Source organism: Coregonus clupeaformis, chromosome 1 (genome assembly GCF_020615455.1).
Source record: "Coregonus clupeaformis isolate EN_2021a chromosome 1, ASM2061545v1, whole genome shotgun sequence".
NCBI lineage: Eukaryota > Metazoa > Chordata > Actinopteri > Salmoniformes > Salmonidae > Coregonus > Coregonus clupeaformis.
Window position 1 is genome coordinate 82,558,251 of NC_059192.1, and position 17,322 is coordinate 82,575,572.

The 17,322-nt window shown below is 41.6% G+C and overlaps 1 protein-coding gene across 1 annotated transcript in view; it reads left to right on the forward strand.

Annotated features, from left to right (window-relative positions):
- The first annotated feature begins 4,237 nt into the window (after window positions 1-4,237).
- Window positions 4,238-17,322, forward strand: part of csmd1a (CUB and Sushi multiple domains 1a) — a 354,566-nt gene continuing 341,481 nt past the window's right edge. Inside the window, exon 1 of the mRNA XM_041888224.1 lies at window positions 4,238-4,554. Coding sequence (XP_041744158.1) covers window positions 4,488-4,554 — 67 coding nt within the window. The 5' untranslated portion in view covers window positions 4,238-4,487. The remainder of the gene's footprint in view (window positions 4,555-17,322) is intronic.

Consider the following 17,322-nt stretch of genomic DNA (forward strand, 5'->3'; position numbering starts at 1 on the left):
AGATGCACTGTCAACTGTGGGACCTTATATAGACAGGTGTGTGCCTTTCCAAATCATGTCCAATCAATTGAATGTACCACAGGTGGACTCCAATCAAGTTGTAGAAACAGCTCAAGGATGATCAATGGAAACAGGATGCACCTGAGCTCAATTTCGAGTCTCATAGCAAAGGGTCTGAATACTTACGTAGATAAGGTATCTGTTTTTTATTTTTAATACATGTGCAAAAATGTCTAAAAACTTGTTTTTGCTTTGTCATTATGGGGTATTGTGTGTAGATTGATGAGGAAATGTTTTATTTTATCCATTTTAAAATAAGGCTGTAACGTAACAAAATGTGGAAAAAGTCAAGGGGTCTGAATACTTTCCGAATGCACTGTAAATGCTTATGGTAATATACTAGTGGTAATATATACATGGAAACAGGAGTAATAGTGACCAGTAGCATGATAAAATAGATAGGTACTAATGGTAATGGAAATCAATAATCAACGAACAGCAGTGTAGTTTTAGTAATAAATGTAATCAATTATCATTTTAGCAGCAGCTTAGGTTTGAGGGGGAGAAATAGTTGTTAGCCATTTAACAGTCTTATGGCAAGGGGATAGAAGCTGTTTAGGAGTCTGTTGGTCTGAGCCTTGATGCACTGTGGTACCGTCTGCGGATGGGAGCATGGAGAATGGCACGTCTCGGGTGGCTGGAGTCTTTGGCAATTTTTCGGGCCTTTCTCTTTGCCAGAAAATCCCCAGAGTTCCAAGTCACTCTTTCACGTTCTACTTGTGCAAATACAATTGCCGCTAAACTCCATTACTATACAAGTACAATGCAATTACTTAGGAAGTATGTAACAACAATGATATTCCTGTATTAATTACAGTGTTACTACAGTTATAAGAGAAACATGCAGGACAACAGGGTAGAGGTTATAGGGTTTGCAATGCATTGGTTGATTGTTTCTTCCATTAAAACCCATATCAGTTTTCTTCAGGATATGTGGTAGTTTTCAGAAGCGGTTTGCGTGGATGCACTTTTGAAAATAACCTCTCACTGAACTGCATACCTGTAAGCTGTGAGTGGAGTGAGTGAATTGCAGTGGTGGTATTTATTTGCAGAGTTGGCCTACTTTCATTGCCAAATGTGCTGTCATAAGTAGGGTGCAATAGGTAGAATTTTTGCTTGCAATATTTAAAGGTAGTTTACAGAATGGTGTTGCAAACACTTTTGGCAAGAAAACATGATTGCTAATGTGACCAACTGTGGCTGAATCCGGGTCACCTACCATTATATACTGAACAAAAATATTAAACGCAACATGCAACAATTTCATAGATTTTACTGAGTTACAGTTCATATGAGGAAATCAGTCAAATTAAATAAATAAATTAGGCCCTAATCAATGAAATTCACATGACTGGGAATACAGATATGCATCAGTTGGTCACAGATACCATTAAAAAAAAATCGGTATTTTTGTGCATTCAAATTTCTATTGATAAAATGCAATTGTGTTAGTTGTCCGTAGCTTATGCCTGCGCATAGCATTATCCAACCGCCACCATCGGGGCACTCTGTTCACAATGTTGACATCAGCAAACCGCTCGCCCACACGATGCCATACACGTGGTCTGTAGTTTTGATGCCGATTGGAGGTACTGCCAAATTCTTTAAAACAACGTTGGAGGCAGCATATGGTAGAGAAATGAACATTCAGTTCTCTGGCAACAGCTTTGGTGGACATTCCTGCAGTCAGCATGTCAATTGCACACTCCCTCAAAACTTGAGACATCTGTGGCATTGCACATTTTAGAGTGGCCTTTTATTGTCCCCAGCACAAGGTGCACCTGTGTAATGATCATGCTGTTAAATCAGCTTATTGATATGCCACAACTGCCAGGTGGATGGATTATCTTGGCAAAGGAGAAATGCTCACTAACACAGACGTAAACAAATTTGTGCACAACATTTGAGAGAAATAAGCTTTTTGTGCGTATGGAACATTTCTGGGATTTTTTATTTCAGCTCATGAAACATGGGACCAACACTTTACATGTTGCTTTTATATTTTGGTTCAGTGTACTTTGTTAGCCCACTGAACTAAAGCATAGGCTTTAGCAAGTGTTCAGATCTCTGGCATGATTACTCAACACGCAATCATGGTTCACTGAATGGCCAATGCATTAATTCCTCAATTAAATATGCAGGATGGCATACTTAGACCTTGCAGATTATACAGAAATATCAATTTCACTGTTAATCAGTTCTAATTTTCAGCTCAGTGAATTTTGTCATTCAAATTAGTCTAGAGACATAGAAAATCTCCCCACCCACATTGATCTCTAATTCAGTCCTTTCAGTCAATGAATATCAAGAGGGAGAGAGGAATGCCACATTCAGAATAGACAATAGGTATACCTGTTTGTTCATGTTTGTTGAATGACATTTTCATTCTCTCCTCTATGGATAATTTTGATAATCTATTTCTAAATCTCACCAAAACTCTTGTTTGTGTAGGCCCTTCATTAATTGTTTGTAATTCTAAATCTTTATTTGAGTGCAAACTATGTTATTTGTCTTTAAACTATTGTAGACTTTGGCTCATTCAGTAGACTGGTCATGCATTCATTTTCACTAGATGGCAGCACAGTCACACATTTTACTTTAGTGTGTTGCTGTCCAATGCACGTGACGCAGTTAACAGAAAACAGCTGGACTTACCATTTTAGACTTTCTATTTTGGCAATGACTGAATATTTTTTGTTGTTGTATGTAGGCTTAATGACCACATGAACAACTAAACACATATTGTGATCTATTCTATTTGAACATGTTTTATAAGTAGCCTTTTTTTTTTTTTTTTTTGTCATTTAGTTAGTGAGTGCATACATTTTCATTCTGTGATGTTTGGAAAGGATTGATGACAAGCTTTCTTCCATTAGTTACCTGTCCATAAAAATGACACATTTTTGCTCCCAATACAGCAAACCAGATCGTTTAGGTTACTTTATAATCAAATAGATGCAAGTACACATCTGCCTTAAGGGAATTCCAGTTTTATGCAGGAGTCATCTTCTGAAAACAAAGTGCAATTGTGAAACAGAATGTGAAATATTTTGTTAACCAAATCATAATGTCTTTGTAGGCTTCCTACCCAAGTGGAGGGAACAGAGCATTGGTGCTAGTTCGAGAGTGATGATAAGAATGCAGTGTTACATTTCTGATTATAAAGCAGTGGTGTTCCCACTCTGCTTACATACTGGGCTACACCAATCAACACAAAGGCTACACGCAACAATCACTTGCATATTGATTTGATCAACATTTTTAATGGGTGAAGCAGCCTACAGGTGTGATCTAGTGAAATTTGTTTAATTCCTAGGGTTCGTGTAAAGCAGAAACGTACAAAATATCAATTAAAACATGTTCACATGTTCCTTTTCTTGGTCACATTGTCTGTCAATCATTAATCTCTTGGTCTAGTAGGTGATATTACAGTGTTAACATGCGTTTCGCTGAATTTGATGCATTTGCGTCAGTGCTTCTTCAGAGTTGTGGTATGCTACCAGTCTCAAAGTTGCAGTGCAGGCACTCAGATTGATTCTCAACTCCCCTGTATCATATATGGCAACCTGGAATCAGAGGTAGACGTAACACAGTAAATATAATTCTGGGATGTTTCGTTTCGTGTGGTATGTATTAATTTGTGGATGTCCATCATCCTTTTCGTACAATATGTTATGAATAGCAATTCGTACAATATGTTAAAAATTTGCAAAATGTACGAAATGTTACGAACTCCAATTTGTTGTGGCTAACGTTAGCTAGGTGGCTAAATGGCTAACAATAACATTTGTTAGGCTAGGGGTTAGGGGTTAAGGTTAGGGTTAGGCGTTAAGTTAAAGGGTTAGCTCACATGCTAAGTAGTTGCAAAAAAGCAACATAAAAAAGTAAGTAGTTGCAAAGTAGCTAATTATGTAAATGCTAAAGTTGTCTCAGATGAGATTTGAACACACAGCCTTAAGATTGCTAGACATTCACGCTATACGTCTACCCATTCACCCTACTTTCGTTTTTGCCTTAAGTAGCCTTCTGTCTTATGTAACCATAACAAACTTACCATAATACTAATTTGACTGTCTCGGTTTATATTTCTATGTTACGTCTACTCTATGAGACCAGGTTGTATATGATGGTTGAGTCCAACTCCTTCTGCTGGATACAGACTCCCTCTATTCTTCCCTCTCTTGCGATCTCGTAGTATCCTACAGTACACATTCTGTCTCTCTCCTTGGATCAGGGAAACCTATTTGGGTCTCTGCTCTACAATATCGTATCTCTGCAGTAGCCCGTCTTGATGATATGAGAGCTAATATAGGCGAATCCCTGCACCATAGGCGTCACATCTTCTTGCCAAAGCTGGATCTCTATGCATTTTTGTGATCGTTGAACTAAACCCAAGAAACCGGTGGCTGCGTGGAATAACAACGAACATGACTGCGATGGGGAAATTTAAGCATGCCCTGCTTATTTTTGCATGTCTGATTACCGCAGCTAACGGTAAGTTAAAATCCTTTCCATCTGTGGGGTTTGCTCTCTAGATATGTGGAATACGTATAATCTGACGTTTAATAGTTTGAGAAAAACTTGCATGTATCCAATATATCCAGAGCCAAAACGTTTCTCAATTAGCCTACAGTGACTAAACGCCTGATGAATGATGGTGACTATTTATTGTGTCTTTTCATGGTAGTCTATATATAAATGATAATTTAGGCATAATTTCAGCTCATGTATATGCTTTTGACTGAAACCTGACGGTCGATCTCATTCCTGTTTTTCCGAGACTGGCATGCCGTTACACAAGTGCCTCATCAATAGCGCCTTTATATGCATTTTATTTCTCCTCTGACCAGTGACTGTGCCCTCCAATGGTTTTAAGTGTTTTAAAAAGCCACATTCTTGTGAACGAAACAATGGCATACGCTTGTGTCACCTTGGCCTCCACAGAGATTTCATGATTAGGCTATCATTTCCATTACCATTAATATTCCTCCACTAGCCAAAATTAATGATTTGTCATCAGACTGTTTATTGTTCTTTCACAATGCATTGTAAATCATTGCCACAAATCCCTTTATGATTATACCAGTGGTTCTTATTCTCATGTACTTTTCATTGCCATTATTGGATTAATCATGTAGGCCTATTGTAAATGTGTGTACTTCTTATTTGAGACAGTTATTATTGATCACATCTGTACTTTCATGTCATTTAGTTGAAATAATGTCTCTACCTTTTAATGGTAAACCACAGAAGTAGAGTGATGGGCAATTTGTGAATATTTATAATGTTTAAGAATATTGCTAGTAATCAAAACACCTTGGTAACTTGATTTGATAACTTGGCAAATAGGCGCTCCATCAGTGTCATTTTCTCTGTAATGCCTCTTAAAATGTCAGTTTCGATCACGTAGATGTATTGTGATTGAAGGGGGGAACCAGTACTGAAGAGGGGAGGGGGTTGGGGGTAGAGTGAGATACAATATTGATCATATGTTCAAGACTGTCTATAGTCGACTACAGTGGCCAGTGTTGAATATTGAATATATCAGTAGCATCTGTGGTCATAACTAACTGGCTTCCAATGTTGTTCTGACAATAGGCAGCAATCATTTTTTATTTATTTACTATTTAACTAGGCAAGTCAGTTAAGAACAAATTCTTATTTACAATGACGGCTTACCCCGGCCAAACCCGGACGACGCTGGGCCAATTGTGCGCCGCCCTATGGGACTCCCAATCACGGCTGGATTGTGATACAGCCTGGAATCGAACCAGGGTCGGTAGTGATGCCTCTAGCACTGAGATGCAGGGCCTTAGACAGCTGCGACACTCGGGAGATAATGATAATGACATGCCTCAAATTCAGGTTGATAGGCTATTTAAATTACTACAATCTACCCTAACGTCCAACTTTAATCACAGGAAAACCTTATGGAACACGTGTTGACAACGGAGGCTCACTGCATAGTTTGTTGTAGCATCTGAATATTTAATTATTGACACAAGTGATTCAACATTGTATCACTTGTGTCATCAAAACTAGGCCGTTACGATAACACACTGTTACATAGCAGGCTTAGCAGCATATGACTATGACTATTCATATTGCTGTCTGTGTATGACAATTGTTTTGTAGCAGCCTATATATTCTCTCAATGTTCGTCTTAAGTAGTAAGGCCATGGAATCACCATGGAATTGCACATGCGGGCGAAAAGGACGCTGCTTGGCCTGGCGAGTACCACTTCTCCTGATTCGGCTCACAGCGAGGCTCGAACCCAGGAGCTCTGCCTTGCTAGCACACATGACTGCCCTCCAGAAGCGTCTTACCAGTCGCGCCACACAGAAAGCTAGACATACCACAACACAGTTGGGGACACTTTAGGCTGAGGAGTAAGTTTCACATCCCCATGTGCAACACGGGCTACATGTTTTTAAATTGAGGAGTGTCTGAACCGCTGAAAACAACACCCTCAGCACGCTTAGAGGTCATAGGCCTGCCTCCTGGCATAGGGTGAACCCCAGACTTGTACCTTCAATTAATAATATTTTGACCCACAATTGATAGTGAAGTGCAGTTTCATCATAACTCCCACCCACTCCTGCAGCCATATTAGGCAAGGCCCCATGCTTGTGCTGACACTCAAGTGGATTCTAGATGCATATACAGGCCATAATGACAACTTCCACTGACTCTCGCAATACTTTGATGATCACATCCAATTCTTCTAGATATCATTTAATTAATCATTCTTCTGAACTCACCCATCACAGGCTAACTTGCAGATCTTTTTTTTTATGCAGCAATTGTCCTAGTAAAGGGAAGCTTTGGTTCTTTGAAGTATTCAGCGTCTCTCCCGTGCTGGTGATTTTATGTAGTGCAGCTGGCATTTCCATAGAAACAGAGGACTTAGTCCAAATGGATTATACTCATCGTAAGAATCTTGGGCTGAAATTGCACAATGACAGAGGTTAAAGATTTTTGTTGGACTCAGTAAGAATTTGTGATGGCCTCGTCTTACATTAGGCTAGCATCCTTAGACATGGGATGCTGTTAAAGGACGAGTTTAGGAGTCGCTTGGACAAAGTATGTCATTGCGCCGGCAAGGCAGTTGCCATTTTAGATTATTCAGTCTCTCACCTTCATTACAGCATTGGTTTTCAAGTTTTTCAAGTTTCAAGCTTTAATGTCACATGCACAAGCACAGTGAAATGCCTTTCTTGCAAGCTCTAAACCCAACAATGCAGTAATCAATAACAATGTAATACTAAAAAGAACATAAGGTAGAACAAAAACACACAATAAATAAAAATAAGAACACGAGAAAGTAAGCAAGCATACTATATACGGGGACAGTCATTTCCAGTACCATATTTACAATGTGCAGGGATACTGGAGTAATAGAGGTAGATATGCATAGGGGTAAGGTGACTCGGCATCAGAATATATGATACCTGGTACTCATTTAGCCAGCCTGTTATATTCATATGAAGCTTCTACTTTCTGCAGAGAGGGGCCTATTGTGCATGAACCATAAGTCAAACACTAGTTTTTCTACTCCCATAATATTTAGTTTTGAGTGACACGATTTCCAGAGGAATTAGCGATGCTACAGGCATTTTCAGTGGTTCCCATGCTTGTAAAATAAACATTCATGTTTTGTCACAGCTGTGCCATCAGAGTTAATGACAATGCTGCATCTCAAAGGCATGTGGGGACTTTGGGCGGACAAGGCCTAATTAATCTTGTTTTATCAGGCAGGATGTTACAGAGTATTAGAAGAAAATGCACCGTACACATTTCAGACCTACATCATTGTAATGCTAATAATATGTTTATCGTAAACAAATACGTGTTTATTAATTTATCTATAGGGTAAAAAGTGAGTTCCTTGATTCACTAAAATTCTAGTCTCTACTGTTTGCCTTATTCTGTAGACTACAATGCACAGATTGAGACCCTATGATGACAGTAGAGATACAGTGCCTTTAGAAAGTATTCACACCCATTGACTTTTTCCACATTTTGTTGTGTTACAGCCTGCATTTAAGATGGATGAAATTGATATTTTATTTGTCACTGGCCTACACACACACACACACACACACACACACACACACACACACACACACACACACACACACACACACACACACACACACACACACACACACACACACACACACACACACACACACACACACACACACAACACCCCATAATGTCAAAGTGCAATTCAGTTTTTCGACATTTTTACAAATTCATTAAAATGAAAAGCTGAAGTGTCTTGAGTCAATAAGTATTCAACCCCTTTGTTATGGAGTAAAAATGTGCTTAACAAGTCACATAATAAGTTGCATGGACTCTGTGTGCAGTAATAGTCTTTAACATGATTTTTGAATGACTACATCATCTCTGTACCTCACACATATAATTAATTATCTGTAAGGTCCCTCAGTCGAGCAGTGAATTTCAAACACAGATTCAACCACAAAGACCACAGAGGTTTTCCAATGCCTCGCAAAGTAGGCCACCTATTGGTAGATGGGTAAAACAAAAAAAGCAGACATTGAATATCCCTTTGAGCATGGTGAAGTTATTAATTATACTTTGGATGGTGTATCAATACACCCAGTCACTACAAAGATACAGGCATCCTTCCTAACTCAGTTGCCGGAGAGGAAGGAAACCACTCAGGGATTTCACCATGAGGCCAATGGTGACTTTAAAACAGTTACAGAGTTTAATGACTGTGATAGGAGAAAACTGAGGATCAACGTCATTGTAGTTACTCCACAATATTAACCTAATTGACAGAGTGAAAAGAAGGAATCCTGTACAGAATAAAACAAATCTAAAACATACATCCTGTTTGCAACAAGGCACTAAAGTAATACTGCAACAAATGTGGCAAAGAAATGCACATTTTGTCCTGAATACAAAGTGTTAGGTTTGGGGCAAATCCAATACAACACATTGAGTACTACCAAGAGAGTTTTCATCTATATTCTTCGTAGCGGTCTATTTATCACCACAAACCGATGCTGGCACTAAGACCGCAATCAATGAACTGTATACGGCCATAAGCAAATAGGAAAACGCTTATCTAGAGGCGGTGCACCTAGTGGCCGGGGACTTCAATGCAGGGAAACTTTAATCCGTTTTACCTCATTTCTACCAGCATGTTAAATGTGCAACCAGAGGGAAAAAACTCTAGAACCCCTTTACTCCACACACAGAGACACATACAAAGCTTTCCCTCGCCCTCCATTTGGCAAATCTGACCATAATTCTATCCTCCTGATTCCTGCTTACAAGCAAAAACTAAAGCAGGAAGCACCAGTGACTCGGTCAATAAAAAAGTGGTCAGATGAAGCAGATGCTAAGCTACAGGACTGTTTTGCTAGCACAGACTGGAATATGTTCTGGGATTCTTCCGATGGCATTGAGGAGAACACCACATCAGTCACTGGCTTCATCAATAAGTGCATCGATGACGTCGTCCCCACAGTGACTGTACATACATACCCCAACCAGAAGCCATGGATTACAGGCAACATCCGCACTGAGCTAAAGGGTAGAGCTGCTGCTTTCAAGGAGCGGGACTCTAACCCGGAAGCTTATAAGAAATCCCGCTATGCCCTCCGACGAACCATCAAACAGGCAAAGCGTCAATACAGGACTAAGATCAAATCGTACTACACCGGCTCCGATGCTCGTCGGATGTGGCAGGGCTTGCAAACTATTACAGACTACAAAGGGAAGCACAGCCGTGAGCTGCCCAGTGACACGAGCCTACCAGACGAGCTAAATTACTTATATGCTCGCTTCGAGGCAAGTAACACTGAAACATGCATGAGAGCATCAGCTGTTCCGGACGTAGCCGATGTGAGTAAGACCTTTAAACAGGTCAACATTTACAAGGCCGCAGGACCAGACGGATTACCAGGATGTGTACTCCGAGCATGCGCTGACCAACTGGCAAGTGTCTTCACTGACATTTTCAACCTCTCCCTGTCTGAGTCTGTAATACCAACATGTTTCAAGCAGACCACCATAGTCCCTGTGCCCAAGAACACTAAGGTAACCTGCCTAAATGACTACCGACCTGTAGCACTCACGTCTGTAGCCATGAAGTGCTTTAAAAGGCTGGTCATGGCTCACATCAACACCATTATCCCAGAAACCCTAGACCCACTCCAATTTGCATACCGCCCCAACAGATCCACTGATGATGCAATCTCTATTGCGCTCCACATTGCCCTTTCACACCTGGACAAAAGGAACACCTATGTGAGAATGCTATTCAATGACTACAGCTCAGCGTTCAACACCATAGTGCCCTCAAAGCTCATCACTAAGCTAAGGACCATGAGACTAAACACCTCCCTCTGCAACTGGATCCTGGACTTCCTGACGGGCCGCCCCCAGGTGGTAAGTGTAGGTAACAACACATCCGCCACGCTGATCCTCAACACGGGGGGCCCTCAGGGGTGCGTGCTCAGTCCCCTCCTGTACTCCCTGTTCACTCATGACTGCATGGCCAGGCACGACTCCAACACCATCATTAAGTTTGCCGATGACACAACAGTGGTAAGCCTGATCACCGACAACGACGAGACAGCCTATAGGGAGGAGGTCAGAGACCTGGCCGTGTGGTGCCAGGACAACAACCTCTCCTTCAACATGATCAAGACAAAGGAGATGATTGTGGACTACAGGAAAAAGAAGAGGACCGAGCACGCCCCCATTCTCATCAACGGGGCTGTAGTGGAGCAGGTTGAGAGCTTCTAGTTCCTTGGTGTCCATATCACCAACAAACTAACATGGTCCAAGCACACCAAGACAGTCATGAAGAGGGCACGACAAAACCTAAGGAGACTGAAAAGATTTGGCATGGTCCTCAGATCCTCAAAAGGTTCTACAGCTGCACCATCGAGAGCATCCTGACTGGTTGCATCACTGCCTGTTATGACAACTGCTTGGCCTCCGACCGCAAGGCACTATAGAGGGTAGTGCGTACGGCCCAGTACATCACTGGGGCCAAGATTCCTGCCATCCAGGACCTCTATACCAGGCGGTGTCAGAGGAAGGCCCTAAAAATTGTCAAAGACTCCAGCCACCCTAGTCAGACTGTTCTTTCTGCTACCGCACGGCAAGCTGTACCGGAGCGCCAAGTCTAGGTCCAAGAGGCTTCTAAACAGCTTCTACCCCCAAGCCATAAGTCTCCTGAACATCTAATCAAATGGCTACCCAGACTATTTGTATTGCCCCCCCTCCTATTTTACGCTTCTGCTACTCTCTGCTTATTATCTATGCATAGTCACTTTAATAACTACCTACATGTACATATTACCTCAATTACCTCCACTAACCAGTGTCCCCGCACATTGACTCGGTACCGGTATCACCTGTATATAGCCTCGCTATTGTTATTTTTACTGCTGCACTTTAATTATTTGTTACTTTTATTTCGTATTATTTTATATTGGATTTTTTTGAGTGATTTTTTTGGTATTCTTAAAACTGCATTGTTGGTTAAGGGCTTGTAAGTAAGCATTTCACTGTAAGGTCTACACCTGTTGTATTCGGCGCATGTGACAAATTAAATTTGATTTGAGTACCACTCTCCATATTTTCAAGCATAGTGGTTGGCTGCATCATGTTATGGGTATGCTTGCAATCGTTAAGGACTGGGGAGTTTTTCAGGATTAAAAAAAAGAAACTTAATGGAGCTTAGTACAAGCAAAATCCTAGAAGAAAACCTCTTTCAGTCTGCCTTCCACCAGACACTTGTATTCACTTTTCAGCAGGACAATAACCTAAAACAAGGCTAAATCTACACTGGAGTTGCTTATCAACAAGACAGTGAATGTTCCTGAGTGGGCGAGGTACAGTTTTGACTTAAATCTGCTTGAAAATCTATGGCAAGACTTGAAAATGGTTGTCTAGCAATGATCAACAACCAATTTGACAGAGCTTGAAGAATTATGAAAAGAACAATGTGCAAATATTGTACAATCCAAGTGTGCAAAGAAAGCTCTTAGAGACTTACCCAGAAAGACTCCCAGCTGTAATCGCTGCCAAAGGCGATTCTAACATGTATTGACTCGGGTGTGTATTTAATTTTCAAAAACATTTCTAAAAACATGTTTTCACTTTGTCATTATGGGTTATTGTGTGTAGATGGGTGAGGAGAAAAAAAAAATATTTAATCAATTTTGAGATCGGGCTGTAACAACAAAATGTGGAATAAGTCAAGGGCTATGAATACTTTCGGAAGGCACTGTATGTAGGGAACATCTTAAAAATCAATTTGATGCAATTATTTGGCAGGATATGCTTAAAATGTTTAAGTGCATCAATATTACATTTTAGTCATTTAGCAGACGCTCTTATCCAGAGCGACTTACAGTTAGTGAGTGCATACATTTTCATACTGGCCCCCCGTGGGAATCGAACCCACAACCCTGGCGTTGCAAATGCCATGCTCTACCAACTGAGCTACACATATATTCTATACAAAGGTGAAATTACTGTAAAGCTTATTTGCATTGAGGTAGGGTGTGGGGTTGTAATACAAGCAGGGTGGTAACTTAATTTACCAACATAAAATAGGCGATCTTGTGCATGTTTGATTGTCCAAGGCAGATACATGGTTACAATTAGATGATAGTCATTGCTTAACTACAAGACATTGTGATTCCGTCAGACCTTGCATGCAAATGTGACATTCTAGAATCTAGACCTTGATGGGGAGGAAGTGCAGTCATAGAAAGGCACTTGTTTATTGAAACAAGACTGACGTGGTTGATTTGTGAAACAGCCTAATTAAGCAGAAATATTGCCATGATCAGAAATGTAGCGTCAGTCCTTTACCTCATTTTTGTTTCTTGAGTGTAGCAACTGGATATTTTCCTATTTTCCTGTTTATGGTGATAGTCTATGTACAAATTATTATACAATAATGAACATGACTTAAAAATAGTGTTGGTTGGGCATGGTTCGGACAGTTTTGAAAAGCTCTAACATACATTTCAAAGAGATGTCTAGACATTTCTGCCATGGAGCTAGTGAATCAGTTTTATTGTGCTTGCATCAGCATGAACACTCATGAAACTCTATTGAATCTTTCCCCCCTGCTATTGTGTATTATAGTGTTTCTTCTACTATGGCACTCTTCAAGACAGACTTACAAACGGACTATAAAACAAAGGCTATACATGGAGTTTATTGCTGGTGCTTTTTACACGTATGTATACTAAATAATTTGAGTTTTGTGACTGATTCTGGAAAATACACATAGTTTTTCCACATTTTACAAGGAAAAACATTTGAATGAATAGAATAATCTACAATTCTTAGAAGAGGCAAGATGCATAGCTGTCCATGCCATTTTAGACTCTAAATTATGTAATCAGTCAAATAGAATCCTATTTATATGTATACACTTTCCATTGAAAAACAAGGTAAATGGAGAGTTTTGTGACTTCGAAAATTGTTCCCTGTCCAGTTATTTCACTTCTTTGGACACCAGGTTGGAGGCCCACTTATGCATTTAAAAGACCCCTCTTATAAACCATCGACAGTTTTTATGGGAGTCAAGTAATACAGATTTTTTTTTAAATCACGACAGCTGTGATGTAAACAGGGAAGTTTCGGTACAATTGTATAAATGCTGGCAGATAATTTGTTCGTTCAACATGGTGGGATCTTTTTGTGTCGTTAAAATTAATTACGCGAGAAATGGCGGTGGAAACACCTTTATGCGCAAAAAATGATATAATAATATCATATTGAAGTAAACTTGGAGACACGCGATGATATGGTGTGTGGTCCTCCAACTACGACTCGGGAAACCATGCAGTTTATTAGTTTGCAGATTACATAAATTATGATGAACTTCACTGGGTGGTGAAAGTGCACAGTGATTAGCTTGATGCGCCTTTCTAATAAATATTTTAACGACCCGGTATTGTGTTGTGTGTTATTGTTCTCATGGGTGCTAGCAGGGGTTAAATATGCCAGGACAGATGGAAAGGTTGGGGGGGTATGATGGGTAATCCCGCTGGGTTTTGAAATGCATAAATAGGGGCTACTGTCTCATCTCTCTCTCTTTCAATTCGGGATCTTGATCTGCTCCTATGAGTCTGCCACTTAACTTTACATTGTGTATTTGTGTACGTTCGGAATTTAGCGGCATGGGCTGTGGCCTGAACAATAGCCCAGTTTAGGAATAAACCTATGTTCTGCCCTGCACACCTGGTGTCCGTCTCTTTTTCCTTTATGACCCAGCCCGGGTCATTACATTGGTGTCAGAAGTGCTTTCGAACTACGGGACGGATCAAGATTAGGCGAGTTAGCTGTTTCAGTATAGACCGTGGTTGGCTTTAGCGTGGCTCGCATCTACGTTCATGATGTTCGGGGCAAGGCGGAAAATTAAGGAGGAGTCGGATAAAGTGTCCGTTGCGGGCTCGGGGGTACCCAGTCGGGAGGGTCAGGCGGCGACTGCTGTAGAGGAGCTGGAGAGCCACATGGCGGAAGTTAAATTGTCAGTCAGCAAGATGGCAGAACTGGCAGGTTTTCCTTCGCAGCGCTCGACCAGAGCAGACGTCACGGCGACGGGGATGTCAACGTCACCGGGTGCAGAAATGGCTGGGCCTGCTTATGTAAACAAAGATGGCAGTGCCTTATTGCCATTAGCCACAGTAGCGGCTAAACTACCGAAGTTCAATGGACAAGGTAAATGGGAATTTTTTTCCTCAATTCGAGTTGTTGGCTAGAGCCGGGAGGTGGTCTGGCGAGACGAAAGCATTACAGCTTGCTCTGAGCCTGGCAGAGGAGGCGTTGGAATGCCTGGTAACGCTAGCCCTGGATGAGAGGGGCGACTACGGTGCACTAGTGGAGGCATTGGGGTGCCGTTTCAGAAAGAGACTTCTGGGGGAATCGTTAAAGTCGTTGGTGAGTGGTATTCTGAGCCTGACCCGGCGGGCTTATGCAACTATGCCAATTGGGGTGGAAGACGAGCTGGCACGGGTCAGTTTTATTAGAGCGCTCTCTTCCACCGAACTGGGTAAGCATGTTCAGATGGCGGAGCCACCATCTCTGCGGGCTGCAGTGGAGATAGCCAGGAAGAGGGGTTGCCAGTCAACCGGAGGTGAGAGCAGTGGTGGCCGGGGTGCCGGGGGGTGCCAAACCAGAGTGGGTTTGACGAGTTGGGCGGGTTAGTCAAGACTGCTTTGCTTGTCATTGAGAGGGGCTCCAGGCAACGTCGCAGCGTCAGCTCAACTCCCATTGTCGCGCAGGGGGCAGTGCGGGTCCACCCCCCCGCCCCCAAACCCACAGTAAGCAGAAGAGGTACCCAGCAGCGCAGGCAAGAGGGTGGGGACCTGCTCCCCCAGGGTGTAGCTACCGCCGCGTTTCCTAGTCCGGTAGTTGTGGTGGGACGTACCACCGTGGGGGACTTCTGCAATGTCATCGTCACGGTAGAGGGGGTGGAATGTTCGGCCCTGGTCGACACGGGCTCTTCAGTAACCCTGGTGAGACCAGACATATACTACCTGTTGGGGGCGGGTGGAGCCGACCCTTGTCCAGCGGACTGTCGGGGGAGGGGGGGACTGAAAGGTTGGGGGGGTATGATGGGTAATCCCGCAGGGTTTTGAAATGCATAAATAGGGGCTACTGTCTCATCTCTCTCTCTTTCGATTCGGGATCTTGATCTGCTCCTATGAGTCTGCCACTTAACTTTACATTGTGAATTTGTGTACGTTTGGAATTTAGCAGCGTGGGCTGTGGCCTGAACAATTGCCCAGTTTAGGAATAAACCTGTGTTCTGCCCTGCACATCTGGTGTCCGTCTCTTTTTTTCTTTATGACCCAGCCAGGGTCATTACAATTTTGAGGGTCTTATTCTGTTGACATGATCGATGCTTGACTGCCAATTCACAAATAAAAATATTCTCGCTCTTATCCATAATAATCTCATCATGTAGACTAGCCTACCTGCACAGCCTACCCACACTGTATCTGCGAGCTGTTGGCTAGAGCACACGTGCCAAGACCAGAGTAGGCACATTTGTATTTAATGCAACAGTTGTGACAAAACTATCAGTAGAGTTGAAAATGCAATGGAAAACATTGAACTTTAGATATTATTCAGTACATGAAAACTTAAGCTAAAAAGTACATTGTGTGCACTACGTCATCACGCACTGATTTTTTTCCGCAACAAGTCAGTTTGGTGGGAAAAAATTTAAATAAATTGTATGGGGATTGTAGAATACTTGCATGAAAATCTGTCGCTATTTGGATGGAAACCTAGCTATACATACATAACCAATAAGGCCATTTGCATTTCAAAGCAGACAGAGTCAGCAGAAACTGTGTTGCGTTTTTGTTGTGATTTTAAGGTTATCGAAATCAGAGGCAGAATAAAAGAAAGGCTGGATGGCTTGGCCCTCAGAAAATATGCATTTAAATTAAGTGGCTGGTTGGCACAGTTTAGGGATGATATTGAAATGTTGAAGTTGTTCCCTCCCATTTGGTGATTATCGGGATGTATGGTATATGACAATTGGAATGGTTATGTAGTCTACTCTGATTTTCAGAGGAGAAATTTAGGGCATTTAAAATGGATATGTCAATCATTTCTACAGACTCAGCTGTGTACTGTACTTCACATTGCCATGTGAGTGCAGTGCTTTGTGGTGGCTGTGTGGTGGAGGAATACTCTACTATTGCATTCATATTTAACTGGCTTTAAATGGACTGTGGTTTCTGAAATAACTACTGGGAATTGTGAAATGTCCCACAGTCAATGTCATCTCAGTGGTTGGAATGGAGGTGCTTTGGCAACAAGGCTCCAGTGGTGGGCAATATTATAGCTCCTTGACCAGATAAGAGATGGACCGTCCTTGCACCAGGTTAGACAGTTGGTTTGAGACTTCGGTAACACACTTAAGGCATACAGATAATATGCATGATGATGCAGTCATCATGCATTCTAATAATGGTCACCATTCATAAGTATCAACATTGCCACATGGAAAAACATAACAAAAGACCAGGGAGAACTTAGTGGTTGTTGTCATCTGATCATCTGGTGGGTTAAGAGGCAGTTTAAGCACTAGGTTTACTGTTTATAGATGCAAAACCATTCCTGACAAGGAGATGCAGGCTAGACCTACTCAATACATGTTATGCCTGTCACTCAGGCTATTTATGGATAACCCTTTATAACTATGGATAACCGTGGACATGTTCAAA